This window comes from Pelophylax lessonae, assembly GCF_965119305.1.
Source record: "Pelophylax lessonae genome assembly, chromosome: 3".
Lineage (NCBI taxonomy): Eukaryota > Metazoa > Chordata > Amphibia > Anura > Ranidae > Pelophylax > Pelophylax lessonae.
The window spans coordinates 551431205-551451534 of record NC_138770.1 but is presented as its reverse complement, the minus strand read 5'-3'; the positions used below and the strand labels follow the sequence as shown (position 1 = coordinate 551451534).

The 20330-nt window shown below is 41.2% G+C and overlaps 1 protein-coding gene across 1 annotated transcript in view; it reads right to left on the bottom strand.

Annotated features, from left to right (window-relative positions):
- Positions 1 to 20330, bottom strand: part of SMYD3 (SET and MYND domain containing 3) — a 915592-nt gene that overhangs the window by 751868 nt on the left and 143394 nt on the right. Inside the window, exons 5-6 of the mRNA XM_082249576.1 lie at positions 19183 to 19240; positions 8741 to 8877 (exon numbers count right to left, since the gene is read on the bottom strand). Of these exons, the coding sequence (XP_082105702.1) occupies positions 8741 to 8877; positions 19183 to 19240 (195 nt within the window). The remainder of the gene's footprint in view (positions 1 to 8740; positions 8878 to 19182; positions 19241 to 20330) is intronic.

Genomic DNA, 20330 nt, shown 5'->3' with positions numbered 1-20330 from the left:
AGGCTGCTCTCCAGGTATGGGCTACAAACATGTCCAGGTCACTTCATCTTCATTACATGTGGGCATATCAACTGGTCGATAGCTAGGAAGGAAGATATTCTTTAGTGCAGCTCACAGAAAGTGACAAGGACACTGCAATTTTGGCAGGATCAACACAAAATGTTCTGTACTTCATGAAAATGTTCATAGCTTGAAAAAAAAGAAAATGAATGCATCCAACACACCCAGTTCCTAGTGAGCTACAAAACATTACATGTTTGTTCTTTGGATTAGTTATCTTAGGCTTCTTTCACACGGCCGCTCTGTTTTTTTTCCTCCGCTGCGGCACTTTTTTTTTTTCACGGACACGGATGACACTTGTGTCATCCGGACCGTATGTCCGCATATCATGCCATCCCTTTGCAGATTATATACGGACATAATGTATGTCTATGGGGATTGCGGATGTCAGTGGATGACACCGCTGACATCCGATTTTGCTTCCTTTCCGTTTTTTAAACGGAAGAAAAATAGGGTTCTGTTCCGTTCCAAAAAACGGAACAGAGCTGAAAGGACGCAAATCGGATGTCAGTGGATGGTCATCCGCTGACATCCGCAATCCCATTGACATGCATTATGTCCGTATATCACCCGAAAACGGATGGGGTGATATACGGACATACGGAGCTGCCGTGTGAAAGATGCCTTAAAAATATAATAAGCTTTTATCTTCTACATACTGTATCTAACTGGATTTTCCCAGAGTATCATATTTTATCAATTAATATCTCTTACAAATAAAGAAAAACCCACCATATACAGTAAGGACATTCTCATTATGGTCATTACATAGAAAACAACACTGGGATAGATTTACTAAAACTGTAGAGTGCAAAATCTGGTGCAGTTCTGCATATAAACCAATCAACTTACAGGTTTTATGTCAAAGCTTAATTGAACAAGCTGAAATGATAAACTGATTGGCTTACATGCACAGCTTAACTAGAATTTGCACTTTACAGTTTTAGTAAATCAACCCCACTGTTCAATGTGCTTTTAAGACTTGTCTACATTCTCATTTTTACCTGTCTAGCTCGGTGATTTGTTACGCCTGAGAACCATTAAGAAGAAGTAGAAATGTTTACTCTGCGCTGGTCAGAGGTTACACACTGCATCACATATTGCCTTTTTTGTACAGAATTTTAATGAACTAGAAATGGGCTTACTCTGCAATGTTTAGGAGTGAAGAAAACATCTCATCAGTGACTACTATATACCTTGTTGCAGATGTAAAATATTCATGAGCTTTGGACATGAGACAACATTTAAGGCAGTTACTGGATTGTTCTAATGAGGAATCCTGCTGCTGTTCACAGTACTTAAAGCAAACATGGTACACATCAGATTCCATGAAATAAGCATCCAGTTGAGAAAGAAAAATGCTATAGCATTCTAATGTACTTTCCATGTTGAGACTAAATAAATGTACAGAGTTGAATGAGATAAGTTTATCAAAGCTTGACATATGAAGGTATTAGACCTGAGGGTTCCCAAATTTGTAGACACATAGGTTTGTTGGAAAGCTAATTTCAGTTAAAACCTACCTGGCAGCCTGCCTCATTCAGTGTGCTAGACTTTCACAGCAATAAAGAGTACAAAAGTGCAATTAACTGCAGAACTCAAACAGCTCTTTGTTGTCTATGGCCTACACAAAGAGCTGCTTAATTGGACCCTAGGAAGTTAGCTCAAACCTTCACTCTAAATCACAGAACAGAAAGCGCTCATTTGAAAGATTTCACTACCCATATCATTTTCTATATGCACTTTGTCCATCACACACTCCAAAAAAATAAAAAAATAACCTCCTCGGTTAAGATCAAGATCAATCCGAGTCCAGGTTAGGTCTCTTAGTTTTTCTGAAATAATCAATGAGACAATTTTCATCAGTGACTAACAGATTTATGGATTAAGGCTTAACTGCAGGCAGATACAAAAAAAAAAAAAAAAAAAACAGAAATGAATGCAATAACATTCACCAGGCTTTTTCTGGCTCTTTTTGTGTACAAATTTAAATCAGTATTTTTTCGCTAGAAAATTACTTCTAACCCCCAAAGATTATACATTTTTTTTTAGTAGCAACAAAAACGGGTATATTGGCGCTCCCGGACAAAATGGCACAAGGACAAAATGGGTGCTGCTCGGAATCTTGAAACATTAAACTTGTTTATTAAAATCAGTTAAAATAAGCTCCTTGACAGAAAAAACCAGTGGTGTGCCCAGGGTGCAGCAAGCAGCAGTCAGATGTAAAACCGGTAAAGATACCTCAAAGCAAGGAGGACCCAGGAGCGGGGAAGGGACGTCTAACCACCTGTGAAGCCTGGATGGTGTAGCGCTTGTGGGTGGAGTGACAGCCTCGATCAAACCGGGAAGCTTCTCTGCTGATGTGCCTCCGGACTGGATGATGCCTGGGATGTAGAGAGGAGGCGGGGGGGGAGTGAAGTACTCAACCCCCACAGACAGCTCCGGTAACGGATGGTGCACACCCGAGGCGGTGGCGGCCGCTGCTCCTCGGACCCGACTACCGTGGCGCCGGATGATGACGTCACCGGGCGCCTGGCGGAGACATGCGCACCGAGGGGTGCTGCACGGATGTAGCTCTACGGCCGCCGGAGGGGTGCAGAAGCAGCTCACCGACGGCTGTGCTGTGCAACTGGCTATTCAACTGGCGGAGCTGATGTGGATAGCCACGGATGGAGATCTTCAGATCTGAAGAAGGGCTTGGCCCGAAACATGTCATCCCCTCCATCCGTGGCTATCCACACCGCCTCGGGTGTGCACCATCCGTTACCGGAGCTCTCTGTGGGGGTTGACTACTCCCCCCCCCCGCCTCCTCTCTACATCCCAGACATCATCCAGTCTGGAGGCACATCAGCAGAGAAGCTTCCCGGTTTGATCGAGGCTGTCACTCCACCCACACGCGCTACACCATCCAGGCTTCACAGGTGGTTAGACGTCGCTTCCCCGCTCCTGGGTCCTCCTTGCTTTGAGGTATCTTTACCGGTTTTACATCTGACTGCTGCTTGCTGCACCCTGGGCACACCACTGTTTTTTTCTGTTAAGGAGCTTATTTTAACTAATTTTAATAAACAAGTTTAATGTTTCAAGATTCCGAGCAGCACCCATTTTGTCCTTGTGCCATTTTGTCCGGGAGCGCCAATATACCCGTTTTTGTTGCTACTTTTCTTCTCAGTTGGGATCTTGGTTTGGGTAGGCTGCAGCCCGGACATGTAACTCATGGTGGACCTCTTTGGGCATTGTCCGACCTTACTGTTCCATCCCCGCCTTCTGATTACCGGCACCACAGCGCCATGATTTTTTGTATATATACATTTTTTTTTAGCAGAGACCCTAGGGAATAAATGCCGATCATTCTAACTTTTTATGTCACACGGAATTCGTGCAGCGGTTATATATATTAAATTATTTTGGAAAAAATACACTTTAAAAAAAAAAAAAACAATATACAGTGGGTACGGAAAGTATTCAGACCCCCTTCAATTTTTCACTCCTTTGTTATATTGCAGCCATTTGCTAAAATCATTTAAGTTCATTCAGGAGATGGAAGAAAGTTGTAGAAAGTCAACCATCACTGCAGCCCTCCACCAGTCGGGGCTTTATGGCAGAGTGGCCCGACGGAAGCCTCACCTCAGTGTAAGACACATGAAAGCCCACATGGAGTTTGCTAAAAAAACACCTGAAGGACTCCAAGATGGTGAGAAATAAGATTCTCTGGTCTGATGAGACCAAAATATAACTTTTTGGCCTTAATTCTAAGCGGTATGTGTGGAGAAAACCAGGCACTGCTCATCACCTGTCCAATACAGTCCCAACAGTGAAGCATGGTGGTGGCAGCATCATGCTGTGGGGGTGTTTTTCAGCTGCAGGGACAGGACGACTGGTTGCAATCGAGGGAAAGATGAATGCGGCCAAGTACAGGGATATCCTGGACAAAAACGTTCTCCAGAGTGCTCTGGACCTCAGACTGGGCCGAAGGTTTACCTTCCAACAAGACAATGACCCTAAGCACACAGCTAAAATAACGAAGGAGTGGTTTCACAACAACTCCGTGACTGTTCTTGAATGGCCCAGCCAGAGCCCTGACTTAAACCCAATTGAGCATCTCTGGAGAGACCTAAAAATGGCTGTCCACCAACGTTTACCATCCAACCTGACAGAACTGGAGAGGATCTGCAAGGAGGAATGGCAGAGGATCCCCAAATCCAGGTGTGAAAGACTTGTTGCATCTTTCCCAAAAAGACTCCTGGCTGTATTAGATCAAAAGGGGGCTTCTACTAAATACTGAGCAAAGGGTCTGAATACTTAGGACCATGTGATATTTCAGTTTTTCTTTTTTAATAAATCTGCAACAATGTCAACAATTCTGTGTTTTTCTGTCAGTATGGGGTACTATGTGTACATTCATGAGGAAGAAGAATGAACTTAAATGATTTAAGCAAATGGCTGCAATATAACAAAGAGTGAAAAATTTAAGGGGGTCTGAATACTTTCCGTACCCACTGTATACCCCAATATTTTGTGAAATGTCAAAAATGATGTTATGCCAAGTAAATAGATACCTAACATGTCACACTTTTAAATTTTGCACACTTCTGGAATGGCGACAAACTACAGTACATAAAAATATCCATAGGCGACATTTTGAACATGTTTACTGGTTACCTGTTTAGAGTTACAGAGGAGGTCTAGTGGTAGAATTATTGCTCTTGCTCTAACATTCACAGTGATACCTCACATGTGTGGTGCAAACACTGCTTACATATGCATGCGAGACTTGCACATAAGTTCGCATCTGCGCGCGAGCATTGAGGAATGTGGGCACTTTAAGAATATATTTTTTCTCATTAATTTTACACTGTCCCTTTAATTTTTTATCACTTTTATACCTATTACAAGGAATGTAAACATCCCTTGTAACATAAATAAGGATGACATGTCCTCTTTATAGAGAGATCTGGGGTTAAAAAGACCCCAAATCCTTCCTTTACCTTTAAAAAGCAAAAAGATCAAAAAAAAAATTCTGATCTTTGGCTTTAAAAAAAAAAAACACCCTGGAAACGCAAGTGATGTCATGACGTTGCTTCGGTCCTCCAAAGCCATAGTGGCGATAAAAGACGATCTACTCTTTAATCGCATTTGGCTCCACCTCGCAGCACAAACAGATCATTTCTCAGGCAAGCCGGTGGAATTGGTAAGCCTGGGAAACCCTGGTGAGCGGAGGGAGAGGAGAACATCCCCTACTGCTGCTTTTGAAAGCGTTCCAGCAGCTCATAATAGCTTCAGCAATAACCCCGGTAAACCACTTCAAAGCCGTAACATATATGTACACGCATTGCAGTCTTGAAGTGGTTTAAATAACTTAATGTAATTTTAATTCAACTAGTGGTAATACATTGATTTCTTTTGTTTTTGGATTCTTGTAAAAATTCTGTATAGCTCCTGGGCCAGCACTTGCCAGTCAATCTCTGTTGCAGTGCAAAGTGCTTACAATACACATGTAGATTACAATGCATGTAGAAATTTTGACCACTTAAAAAACAGTGGGTTATTGAGTTTGTGTTGGGCTTAATTAGTCTCTATTGTCGTATTTTAACTATCTGCTTTTATACTGACAAAAGCCTAATAAGTTTGAAAATGGTGTGAACTGATAACGTCCTGTGCTCTCTGTTCTCACTGTTATCAATTACATTTCTCTCTGAGGATTATAAAATCATGCTTCCTCTATGTCAGTGGTCTCCAAACTGCGGCCCTTTGCTTGCCTTTATCTGGCCCTCAGGACACCATTCCTCACACCGACACCAGAAATGGGGCACTATTCCTCCAAATGACACCAACGAAGCGGCACTATTCTTCCCAATGACACCAATGATGGGGCACTATTCTTTTTTTACTCCCACTGACCTCCAAGTCAGAGGCATTTTTACTCCCACTGAAGCTGTGGCATTTTCTTCTCCCGGGGTCCACAGTCCGCCCCCTTAATGTCTAAAGGACAGTAAACTGGCCCTTTGTTTAGAAAGTTTGGAGACCCCTGCTCTAAGGTATGGACAAGAGGTGAGGGGTGGGGTTCTGTAATCCTATTATGTTTCTGTTGTCCTGACACCCTACACTATATAATTATAGAATGTTCCAAAATGTTCCAAAGGTGTTATACAAGATAACCAACATTTTACATTACAGAAATAAATACTTGTCTCTGGTAGAGGACAGGTCTTTTAATTCCTGTCTATTTTAAAAAGATCTGTCCAGATAGCATTGTTAACTCTAAAGAAATGGATGCTTGTTTTCTCTTTTCTCAGAAAATATAGTTCCCAGAGAACAACTATTTGCAGATCATTTAACAATTTCGTACTCCAAAATAGTGCAGTTGCACTGCAAAAAGTCTGCAGGGTGTAAAAGACACAGGGCTTTTCTTCAACAGGAAAGTGGGGAACGCAGTTCCAGCACCTCCAACGCTGAATGTATGCAATCGCAAGGGATGCTGGGGTGTGATGGAGGGTCTACTGATGCTGACTGCTGGGATATCTATTGTTGCTCGAGGGAATCTATTTTTGCGTGACAATCTATTGTTGCTGGTGAAGGATCTTTTGTTACTAGGTAGTCAATTGTTGCTGGAAGGGATCTACTGTTTAGGGAGGGGTCTACTGTTGCTGGCTGCTGGATAGTCTATTGATGCTGACTGCTGGGAGATATGTTGCTGCTGCTGGGGGGGGGGGGGGGGGTTATTACTGCTGGCTGCAGGAGATTTATTTTTATATCATTACCAAATTCCATACAAATTATTTAGCACTACAAAATGATACTTGGCTCTATATTCTCTAAAAGAGGCCATACTAGATTCTGGGTAGGGGGTGGAACCAAGGGTCGATGCTCAGAGGTGGGTAGGGACAAGACCAAGGGTCAGTGTTAAGGGTGGGTAGGGGGCACAGACACAAAGTGACTTCGAAGGAGAAGTTCCTGCACCTCTTCTTTGAGAAAAAAAAGCACGGAAAAGACAGCAAAATTTCCACACTGCTTTCTTTTATTATAGATAAACTCAAGACAGCTATTTTTCATCAGGAACCATTATATATATATTTTAAATACTAGCATCATAAAAATGTTTACATTCCTAGAATACCCTGCACAATAGAACATAAAGTGAGATAGTGAGAACCAGAATTGTGAGCCATTCAGTCTCTAGTGCATTGCACAAAGCTGTAAATGCTCTCAACCTAAGTTTAAGAGTTCGGCAGGAGAGGGGTGGGCAGAGATCACCATGCAGGGGAAGTTAGGTGACCAAGAAAGTAGACATCCATTAAATAGTTATGTACCAATAAAAATAAAGAGATAATAACATTTTCAGGGGAAAGGGTTTTGCAAAAAAAGCTACCATCACACACCTCCATGTGATATCTTTTTCTATGCAAGACAATTACCTTTCACAGAACCAGAGATACAGTGCCTTCAGATCTATCCAGTTTCATAGGTTCGGAAACATTTGCCCCCTTCTCCACCACCATTGTTTCACTAAAAATTAAAACTTTTAATTTTCCTCGTTTATGAGGCAGTCTTGTTCAATATACTGAAATCTACTTCATATAACTAACTTTCTATAGAATAGTTTCTTTATTTTTTATTTTAACTGAACATTTTATTCTGTACAATATGAAAAAGCCGAAAGCTCTATTTAGCAATAACAAAAATCAACTACAGCATAATCTGTTGATGTTATATTCAAACCACAATTCAACCCAACACAATGGCAGAACTTCACTCACTGCTGAAATCATTTTGAGAATTGCCAACAAATCTACTACATAATACAATAAATAAGTTCTATTGTGCCAGCAAATTACAAGTATATTTGTAGAGCTTAATGCTTATGTTAAAAAACACCCAACGTGTACAGCAATAAATCAAAGCCTGACCTAACCACCCACCAGTAAGATTTACCCCAAGTGAACTTTGGAACCGCTAACTGTGGAGAAGGTGAATAATATTAAACTGTATACATAAAGTGTCTACACTAGTAAGTGCAAAAAAAAAATTTAATAAAATGTGGACTGAAAAAAAAAATATTTATAACAACATATGTTTAAGCAGTACTGTGTAAAATCCTGAGGCTTAAAAAATAATGATTAGCTTTATTCAAACAGTGAATGTCATAAAAAGGATCAAACCTGAGAGCTGTAAATTTTTAAGTTGTTATAAACATGGGAAAGATTACTAAAACATGGAGATCCAGCTTCAAATGTTCACCAAATGTTACCAAATCCGGCAAACACAAGGTCGGCAATGCAATCACATACCAATTTTTATTTATGTAGCTTAAAGGTTTGATTATTTTTTTTAAGATTATTTTTAACTACAGTACATAAATATATAGCCAATACATAATTATGTATCATATACCAATTCTTTACCAGTCATCTATATTATCTGTAGGTAAAGAGAAAGCATTCTTTGTTTTATTATTCTATGACACACCTAGTGACTATAACATTTGGGGGGAAAGGTACTAATTTATAGTTAAAATAAGGAGAGCATTTCAAGTACTTGCCAAATAATTCAATAAAAATAATTTATTTATAAAAACACCACACCTTTCCTTTGGGATTTAGCTGGTGGGAAACTAATAGTCTGGGTACTTGAAAATTACTAAATCATTGCATCTTGATTTAAGAGACTGAAACTTGGCACTTACTTTGCCGAAATATTCAAGAATGTGAAAACCAGGTGGCAGCTGGGTAGAGACTTGGATTTCTCTTTTCAGGTAGTGTTCTAATGAAGCAGCAAGGTGCCCCAGGCCTTCTTTCATTTCTTTGTTAAGTTCTTTGAAATCTGAAAGTATACCAGGGTGGGGAAAAGAAGTAGGAGGTAATAAAAGGTGGGCCATCGAGTGGGAGGAAATTAATATATCTTCAACATACACAGTAGGCTTAAAAATGTGGAAACAAAATAAATCACTTGTTCTGCCTATTGCACACAGACATAAAATATTTCACATCACACAGGTGTTTGAAAATAATTTACCTGTGATACGAGTTTCCAGGAATAAAACCGATGTTAAAACAGATGTCAAATGTCAAATGTCTGAAGGGTTTAACAACACATATTTTTCATCAAAATGTCGACATTATGAAACCTATTAATTGTGTCTATCATTCATGCTTTACTATTCAATAGTTTAATACTACTGAAACTGTTTACGTTGCCATGAGTTCAACCAGATATCAAAGCAGATGACATTGTTTTAGTTTAGATAATTACAACTCACTGAAATAAATACAAAATGTGACAAAAAAAAATGGTTTATAATGATAGTCAAATTGGCTTTAAGTCCAAAATAATCAGATGTCCCTACACCAAAGGTTTAGGATGAATGATTCCTATCCATTTCCTTAGTTTTACTGCAAGAATTAGTCAAGCAGCAACAATTAGGATTTGATTTAATTTTCAGTTGGAAACAATTGGTGCTCTTGTCTGATTAATGCACCAAACTACTGGGGCTCTTGCATCTTCTCAATGTGATGAATAGATCCCCAGGCTTTAACGTAGGGTCCAGAGATACCCTGCAATCTCCACCCACCCTTGGGCTCAGAAGACATATGGTCTTCCTCTCCAGCAGTGTCTCAGTACCAGGGTTACTGTACCAATCACCATCACTGACAGTGTGTTGTCACGTGTCTGGCCTTAGGGTGAAGCAGTAGGGGTACTCACAGGCACAGTCTCTCAAGCCAGAGCACCCTACTGAGTGTAGCTCTACATTCCCTCCCTGCAATGCAGCAGGCATTCAGATCAGGACAAGCTGAAGCTATTAGTACCTCTCCTCCACTGGGAGTCAGTGAGGCAGTCACCAAGAACATCAGGGCTCGATCAGACGTGCGTATTAAATCCCACAAGGAAATGTAGGGGGAGCTATATCCACCTTGGGATCAGTAGTCTGTAATAGGTGCAACAGCTACCACCTCTCTTCTTCTCTGTGTCTCTCCACAGATCTCCCCCTCTCCACTTCCCCCTCCTGGCAACTCCTCCCAGCCAATCACTGTCCATCCTCATTCATCTGGCTCAACCAAAATGGCTGTCCAAGCAGTGAAAGACACCAAATGTCCAAACATTATTCATGGTCTCCCCCATAATGGCCCCCACCACTTGGTCTTCAGCAAGATGGCCACCGCAACTCCATATTGAAGACACTTTCACTTTCAACTCTGTCCATACTTCAGGGAGCAGAGGAATGTGCTGCAGCAAAAAAAATAAAAAAAATGTGTTCCTGTTTCCCCATGTTACTAGCCTGGTTCATTAGGCTGATATTCCAATGGCAATGGAGACATGAATGTGCAGCCCCCTTGCCATTCTGCTACTAGCCCGTATACCCTTCAGCCTCCTCCAAATAGGGTTAACCCTCTCAAAACACAAAAAGCACAAAAGTCCCACAGGGATTTTCTAGGGCATAGGCCAACCAGAAGAGTAGGGTAATGTAAGAGTAATAGATTATATATATAAAAATTCCAACATCTTTATTCAAAATTTCATGAGGTGATTTCATGATGATTTCTTCTTCAGGGAAAGATAAGAGCATAAATGATTCTTCTACAAATGCAATATACATGTATTAGTGTTATACATAGAGTAGGCCATACAAATCCACAGACATCCATCAATGTTTTTGAAACATGCAGGCAGGCTATCATACTCACAACGTGAAAATGTGTCAGTATTTGGATATGACAGGTCGCCTAGGGCTCTTGTGGCTGTCCTCTCAGAGGAGGAGGATAGCACTAAAGGTTCCAAGGTATAACATGCATCAAACAATAGTTGGCAGTTGGCACCAGGCCTGTAGCAGCTAGATAATGTTGCTGCATGTCCGCTGGTATGCATATAAGAAATGCTCACGTGAACCACCCCAGAGGGAGGGGAGCCAATCTAAAGGAGGGAAAAAAATTGGGGACATTCCCTTGTGGAGCATGTTCCCATTGTCAATTCATCGATACGGGGCGCAAAGTGCAACTACCCAATGGACGCACATTTAACCCTAAACATTTCGCCAACTGTAAAACAGCCATGGTAGTCTATTTCATGCAACGTGAATGTGGCTGCTAGTATGTGGGCAAGACCATACAAAAGCTCTGGCGGCGTATTTATCGATACACAATGAAGGCCTCATTGAGGTCTGGGGGCAGGGTAGCATTTAAATCCAAAATCCATCACAGCTCACGTTGGAGGAGAACCTTATTGAGGTCCCCCACGTGGGCTGGGATGGATTCGGTCAAGGACCAAGAAGGTCACACAGGGGAATTTGCCCCCGTGGACCTGTATGACGTGTCATCCCAAAGAAACCATGACTAGTTTGATCTCTTACAGTACGAGATCAACTTTATGTTCTAGACCATGAGCATATCTCTTTATGTTTGATATTGTGTCTATTTCGTTTTAACATTTGGATATTCCTCACTCTTTTACCTATGTGAAATTATGAATACAATTGTTGAAATGTTCAAATATTGTCTGTTATTCTCACTTTACCCTACTCTTCTGGTTGGCCTATGCCCAAGATAAACCCTGTGGGACTTTTGTGCTTTTTGTGTTGTATTATTTTTGGGATGTGGCTATGTGCCACCAATAGCTTTGACACCAACCTATTTGTATTTGTTAACCCTCTCAAAACACCAGTTCCTGATGCCCAGAAGCAGTGATGAAACCTGCTCCTGTCCACCAGTGCATGCAAACATGTGTAGGGTCAAATGTAAACATAAAAATGAACAACATTTAAAAATAGAATTTATTGTTTTTAATCCAACATGCGGCATTAGGACAGCAGGAAAAAAAATATGCAGGAGTGTGGAAGGTATAACGGCAGTCAGTATTTGTTGGAGAGGAGTTTGAAGGGTATGGTGATAGGCAGTATGTTCAAGAGAGAATCGCAAAATGCAGGACAGCAGCCCACGACACACCTAAATAATGACTGTTTTAACCAAGGGGTGAATACATTTTATATGCACCCCATCATGCACAACCTGCCTATTTGTGTAGCATAGGCATTTGCTTCTGCTCTTAAACAAGTTGATGGATAGAGATGTCTGCTGAAAGGGCTAAGCACTGTTCACATTCCACCAAGTTAAAAAACTTCTTTTTTTTGAAACAAAATATTAAACTGTAATATAAAATCCATACAGGGATAAACTGCAGTTCTGTATCTGAGCATAAATCTGCAAATATGTAATTGTAATTAACTGAAATTTGAAAATATGAAATTAGTACACAATAACTGTAATTGTAATTAGAAGCACATGGCATATATTTCTCTTCAATCTGTTTCCAGCAGACATGAAAGATTTTCTTGGGGGTGCCACAGGGGGGACTTTTCAATTGGGGTGCTTAGATATTCATTGATATATAAAGTAAAAATAAAGAAAATTTATTTATAGTAAAAAAGCAGGAAAAACTTTATTGTGAACAACAGTAAAAATTACCTTATGACATGTCAGTGTTCCGCCTTCTATGTTGGCAAAACGATCAGACAATTAGGCCAACGAGTGGGGGACCACGTATACCACTCCGGAGGGGGAAAAATCCTCACCCCGGTCACCTGACATATAGGGCTACACCATAGGTTTGATAACTCAGTTGTTAAATTCAGGGTACTGGAAATTATTCCCCCTGATCCTAGAGGGGGCAACTGGGATCAGAGAATATTACAGCGTGAAACCCTCTGGATAGAGAGGTTAAACGCTACTATACCTCCAGGATTGAATGAAGCTCACTCTTATAAAGCGTTTTTATAGGTCGTATATACTGTTTTGTGCTTATTCTGCTCTTATGTCCTCTTTTTTTCCTCTGTTGTCATTTGTATACTATATGTCTACCTCATTTTCTTACCCCTTCCCCTCGTTCTTTTCCCTTTTTCCTTCCTCCCCCCCCCCCCCTTCTTTCCTCCTTCCCCATCGTCTCTATGTTTTTTGGTTTGGGCCCCTCTTCCCCAATTTGTCTTGTCCCTATCTGTCGTTGCTAATAATAATTTTTCTCCCTGTACAACATCACCAATAATATCCATGCGACATTATTATTACTATATATATACTAGCCTCAGCCTCCTGGGGAGTTTGACTACCCTATGGATAGCCGGGTCATTGATGTATAGTGATTCACTATACGTGTATCATCATTTTTTCTTTCAATATGGTCATATATATATATTGTAACCTTCTGATCTATATTTTGTCTGTTGTCTTTTATTATTGATGGCATAATTAATATTATTGGTTTCTTTTCTTACAATATCTACATTTGTATAATTATGTTGCTAATATTTTTTGTGTCCATGATACAGCGTCCAGCGTTACACCACATCCTCCTTTCCTTTTCCTGTTCTCTTTAGGTTCAATTTCGGCATTTAGACTGCCCACTCTTGATCCACATACATTGGGATGCGATCACTTTAGGCTCCCCCAATGGCGGGCACGTGACATCAGGTATTGCCCCTCCCCCTTCGGGGGGTTGGGGTTGATATGCCGATTTGGCTTGCCCCTCCTTTTCTCGCTCGCAGAGCCGCTCCCATGGCTCCGGCGAGCGGCTTTGGTATGTTGGCCGGCCCCCGGCTGATGCGCATGCGCGAGTTGCGCGCGCATCCCTGACGTCAGCCCGGATGTTCGTCAGGACGCACGTCCTATACGTCACCCGGGTGGAGCTACCTGTACATACAAATAGCGGCAACTCGGCGTCCACCACTGCGACCTGCGGGGACTGGACGTGACCCGTGTTTTCTCATCAGGTAACGCTGGGGATATGTGCTCCGATCATTGTACTTCCTAACCCTGGGTTAATGGTTGTGGGCCACTACGCCTCCTGCACAAAGACCATCCATTGTGGATGCAACTGGGTATAAAGCATATACACCATCTACCCTTGTGTTAGGAGAGTATATATGTGGTTATATTTGTATGATACTATATGGCTGTTTACTGTATATGCTTTTAATACAATTTAGTTTTGTACAGTATATTGTGATTCCTTTAATTACAGTATATTTTTTACTGTTGTTCACAATAAAGTTTTTCCTGCTTTTTTACTATAAATAAATTTTCTTTATTTTTACTTTATATATCAATGAATATCTAAGCACCCCAATTGAAAAGTCCCCCCTGTGGCACCCCCAAGAAAATCTTTCACGTTACAATATTTACTAGGGACGTGGTGCTTTTATTTGTTATAAATTTGCAGAGATAGTCCTTTTTCTATCCAGCAGACATGAGGTGAAATCAAGCCGATACAAGATAATCTCTGACACTAAGATTTCTCTAAGAGCAGGATATTGTCATGTTTAGCATGGAAAAGCTGGCCAAATGTCAATCATCAGCTATGTACACCTTATTTAATATTAAACGCTGTTTTTTTTTTTTTTTTTTTTTAGCTTAATTAGTACAGATAGGGAAACCCAAGCACTTTATATCACAACTGAAATATATATGATTGTACTTCCTGCATAGCTCCCCAATTGTCGTTACTTTGCAAACCTTTCGTATCGTGAATACCCTCTTTCGGTCCCTGCTGAGGAAGGGAAAGGCGGCTAGGATTTGCCTGGAACAACTGCAGAAGCCTACGGAAGGGGGGGCCTCGCCCTACCTAACCCATGGCTGTATTATCTGGCCTCCCAACTGCAACACTTCGGAGACGCGCGTCAGCGCAGCGTTGGCGGTTATGCAGGGATTTACGGGTGCGAGTGTGATACCGGAGGGCCTGGAGGCACAGCTGTTCACCAAACCCAATAGGCGATATCCGACGTATCGCCTCCTACAGAAGGTGTGGGACAAGACCAAACAATTGCAGCAAGTGACGGGATACACCAAATTTAGCCCGATCTGGGGTAATCGCACTTATCCGGAATTGTGTAAATTGGACCAGGCTGGTAGATGGCGTTCACTGGGGGTGACTCACTTGCGGCAAGTCCTCCGCGGAGGGGTCCTGCTACCTTTTGCGCAGCTACAGGAGCGCTTTTCCCTACCCGACAACATGAAATTTTACTATTTCCAATTACAGCATGCGATGCGGGCTCAGGCTGTCGCTGGACAGCTTCACCTGTCTCCTACTCCTATTTTCTACCTCATGCAACAGTTCACTGATACCAAGGGGTTCATATCCAGCTGCTATGCCTTCCTATTGAGCATGTACTTATACCCTGGTAGAGCTTGTGACCAATGGAGCGTTGATGTGGGGGAGATCCCGGGTGAGCAGTGGGAGGAGGCCCTAGAGTCGGTCTGCACATGCTGTTTGAATGTCTCGCATCAGGTGTCTCAATTATACATTTTACTCAGGGTCCATCATACTCCTCTGAAATTATATTCCATGGGGGTCCGGGATGACGACCTCTGTGGTCGTTGTCAAAGGGAGGTGGGAGACTTGATTCACCTGATGTGGCGCTGCCCAAAGTTACACAGATATTGGACCGCGGTGCGCTCTGCTATTAATAGAACCCTGGGAGTGGACATCCCTGGGGACCCTAAACCCTGCATTTTGGGAATCCTAGACCAACATGTGGAAGACAGATTCCTGAGGGAGTCGGCCTCCCGTGCCCTGTTCCAAGCTCGCCTACTTATATTGCGACACTGGATTGCAACTGACCCTCCTACTTACAGGATGTGGCTGGAGCAGATGGGGGGCACTCTCAGAATGGAAAAGGTTATATTCCAACATAGGTGCTCTCCACAAAAATTTTCTAAAATATGGGGTGCTTGGTTGAATTGTCCAGGAATGGCTCCTAACGACCTCATCCTGGATCGTTTGTTATCTTAAACGTATGTATATAGGTTGGGATTGCTGTAGAATGGTTGTTCGATGCATTGGGGGCAGACAGGGGAGATTTATTACTGTGCTTGGCATTTCTGGTGATGGGCTAACCACTCTGAACAGGTCTGTGTCGCACTTGTTAGGCATGCTGTTATATGTGGGGATGGTGATTTCTTTCTGTGTTATGATACCTGTATACTGTTTTGATGTTTATTGTGGTGATGTGTGTTTCTCTCAATAAAACTTTTTTCTGATTTAAAAAAAAAAGAAATATATATGAGATGTTTTACCAGCAACAAAAAAAAATGCAATTCTGTTTAGCAGTCCTGTAATTCAAGTACATCTGGTCCTGGTCCTCATTGAAGACTAGACACAATTTAGACAATTCAGAACCCATATCAAGTCTATTCATTGGACAATAAAGAATTAGTAATACATGATGAGCATATTCAGTGCTAGAATGACAGCAAAGCGGTAGAACCCTGACTGTCTCAAAATGCTTACTCTCCCCCACCAGTCCTACTGTACAAGAGATAAAAAAAGTCTATTATTAGAAAAGATTTGGGTACTTATGAAAGTTCTATATTAAAATAAGTTTCACCATTTTTATTTAATTCATAGCTGGTTTAAATGTCACCTGAATTCTGTAGAAAAACAATATCAGCATGTTTTTCACATACACACACACGTTACGTACATTTTAGGTATGAAACTGTGCAGCCACTGCCAGCTTTTACCTAAGATTAACAGACCTGTCTTCCATTATGTAGCTCCATATGTCCACATTGTTGCCTTATTCCCACACTTGTAGGATTTGTAGCCTTCCCACAAGCAGTCTAAAAGCTAGCATTTTAATTCAGCTTTTCTTAAGCAAGGCTTCACAGAACCCTGGGGTTTCTCCAGAGATTGTGTGGGGTTCCTTGACTAACCCCTAATATAAAGAATTGTCTTCCTCCCACTGCCCACCAATGGGGAAGTTCCCTTGTCCCACTCACCATAAATGTAAGAGGCCGTTCTCTGATAACCACATGTAAGAGAGGTCTTTTTCTATTGAATATTTATGCAGGAGGCACTTTTCCAACGACCATCAATGTAAAGGAAACCTTCACTGACCACTAATGTAAAGGACATTCTGCCACCAAATATGCACCAATGTAAGAGGTCTCTTGTGCCACTAACCATAAATGTAGGAGGCCCTTCTCTGCTGACCACCTATGCATCGGGGCCTCTTCTCTGCTGGCCAGCAATATATGGGCCACTTTTCTAATGGCATTTTCATTAATGGTCCCCTACATAGGTGGTCAGTGGACAAAATGTCCACCTTACACTGGTGATTTCTGCACCGATCACCAATGTAAGGGGGCATGTCTTTACTGACCATCAATGCAAGTGAAATATACAAGTTTTGCTGTCTGCTTTTCTTTTATTATTTTTTTGCTTTAAGGACTGGTTCACACTAGTGCAATTTAAGATGCGACTTGAGAGGCACAGAATCACATGGCGACAGAAATCACATTGTTTTCAATGGTGTCTATTCACATTCAATGCGACTCAACACAAAGCAATTTTGGAAATGGTTCTTGTACTACTTTTCTACAATTATAGTATGATTTTGGCCCTATGGGAAATACAAACCTTATCAAAGTTCCATCTAAATTGCATCAAAGTTGCATCCAAGTAGCACTACATAATCACACTGAAAGTTGGATGAAAATCCAATGGCAGTAGTGTGAACCTAGCCTAAATGTCATAGTTAAATCTACAAGTTACTGATTACTGCTGATATACTGTGAGCTGTAGACATAATATTATGCAGGGGCTTCTGAGACCTGAAAATTATTTCAAGGATTCCTCCGAGTTAAAAATGCTGTGAAAGAATGTTCTACGGAGAGGTAACACAGTTGTATGCAGTGGGAGTTCACATCTAGAGGGATGATGTGACCGTTGCATGCAATCCTACCAGTTGTAGTTACTGATTCCTATGTCTGCTTGAGCTATGGACAATGAAATAGCATGCAACCAGATGGCCAGAGTGAAGGGGGGTTCAGACACAGCTAATCTATTCTCTGGATATCTCATTCTCACGCCACTGTCCTTTTTTTCTATTCCACGGTTCAGGAAGAATCTAGGGTTATCTTAAAAAAAAAAAAAAAAAAAACTTATCTGCTTTGGACAAGCCATCATTCTTCACATTATATTTGGGCAAAAAGACATTGACTCTCCCAGTACAGAAATAAGAACAATCTTTTGGTTGTGAGTTGCCTTTAGAAATATCACAAAATGTGTACACTTTAGAAATATGGTATTGTAGTTGGAGATAATGCATTGATTATAGTAGGAGAAAACAGATGGGATAACAGGAACCTTTGTGAAGCAAAAAAAATATGGGAAATATAGAAAGAATAATTAAATTATACAAAATATATAGTTTACCAAACTACGTCTAACTCCAACTTCCTGAGAGTTGTTTCAAATAAATAAAGAAGACCAGGAGAAGACTGTAGCTGGTGATGTAATGGTGCGGAGCATGGACATTGCACAGCTGGAGGAGTCCAAACTATGGGGGAAATTTACTAAAGCTGGAGTGTGAAAAATCGGGTGAAGCTATGCATAGAAAACAATCAGCTTCCAGGTTTTTTTTGTGTCAAAGCTGAACTGAAGAAGCTGAAGTTAGAAGCAGATTGGCTACCATGCACAGCTGTACCAGATTCTGAGTGCACCAGTGTTAGGCTGGGTTCAAACTTATGCAAATTGGATTCAGGTTTCTCCGTATCCAATTCGCATGACAGGAGAGTGTGACTGCCTCTCAATGGAGTCGGTTCATACACCCCTGAGGTGGCTGCTGCCCACACTGGAAAATGGTCCTGTGCCTCATCTGGTTCATTTCAGGTCCGAATGCAGGTTAAAATTCGGACCTGATTCGCACCTGAAATAGAGAACAGGGACGCACCGGAACCCCTGCTGTGAGCCCCAGCTGCAGCTAGTGTAAAACCTAGCCTTAGTAAATCTCCTACTAGTCTGCAAATTATGGCAAATGCTCCAAAATCCACAGCAAACTTCGTGTGGATGAGCTTTTGCTTGAGTCAGAACTGCTGTTTTTCCCCATAAAAGTCAATAGGAATGCAAAATGAAGTTGAGGCAACTGAAATGGAGCTAAATTGCAACACTAATATATAGTGCACTCTACTAAACACATTCATATACACTTAAATGCACACGTCTGCTCACTTTCACTCTTGTGGCTATGTGCATGCACCTTAAATAGTAAAAAAAAATTGCATTTATTTATTTCCCAGTGCCAGACTGGATTACAAGGTTAGTGTTTGTGGAGGAAAATATCAATCAATGTGAAAAAGGACTTACGAGATTGCAGATCATTTATTGAATACAATTCTCCGGAACCACTATCTGGTTGTTCAAGCTACAAAAAATAAGAGAAGGCAAATATAACAAAATAATTAGTATTGCCAATAAATAGTACCATCTACATTAGTACCCCCTAAAGCAACCCTGTCTCCTCGCTGAAAGTGCCCTTGAAACCTATCACATGCAAAGCAGAAAGTGAATACCTACCTCACCTGCCATATTTGCCACTGAACACTGTTCTGTTGAGGAAAAAGGGCCTGATAAAGTCTTCTAGGAGTGTCAGTCTCCTGTCCCTCCAACCCACTTCCTCACTACTACTATGTCCTGTAGTGACATAGGGGTTGGCAGGAAGAACCAACTCCCACTGGCATGAACAGATAAAGGACTATAATTCTTAAAAGCCAAAAAAAAAAATCACAAAATACACAGTTGAAATATGTAAAAATATAGAAGCTAGTTTTCCTGACACAGGATGTGTATTTTCTGTCCATTCTGTCCAATGAAAAGCATTCTATGAATTGGGAATGGGTAGAGGAGTGTGGGAACTGATAGTATGGCTTCTATTAATGCAGCAGGGGGGCAGAAAGGGAGGACATAGTCGGCACTTGACAAGTGCCTGTTACAAGCACAGCCACTCTTATTAACCCCTACAGAAGCGGAAGATCACTGGTGTGAGGGGTAGCTGGGGGAAAAAGACTTCAGATATTAAGCAAACACAGCAGTGTCAAAAGAACTGGTCTTTAACCACTTAAGCCCCGGAGGATTTGGCTGCTAAAAGACCAGGGGGTATTTTGCGATTCGGCACTGTGTGACTTTAACGGACAATTGCGCGGTCGTGCAACGCTGTACCTAAACGAATTTGACATCCTTTTTTTCCCACAAATGGAGCTTTCTTTTGGTGGTATTTGATCACCTGTGCGATTTTTTGATCATGCACTATAAACAAAAAAAGAGCGTCAATTTTGCAAAAATAACAATATTTTTCACATTTTTTTATATGAAATTCCCCAAAAAAGTAAAAATCAAAAGTTTTTAACATTTTCGGCCAATTTGTTTTATGCTACATATGTTTGGTAAAAAAAAAAAATCGCAAAAAAACGTATTTTGATTGGTTTGCGCAAAAGTTATCGCGTTTACTAACAAAG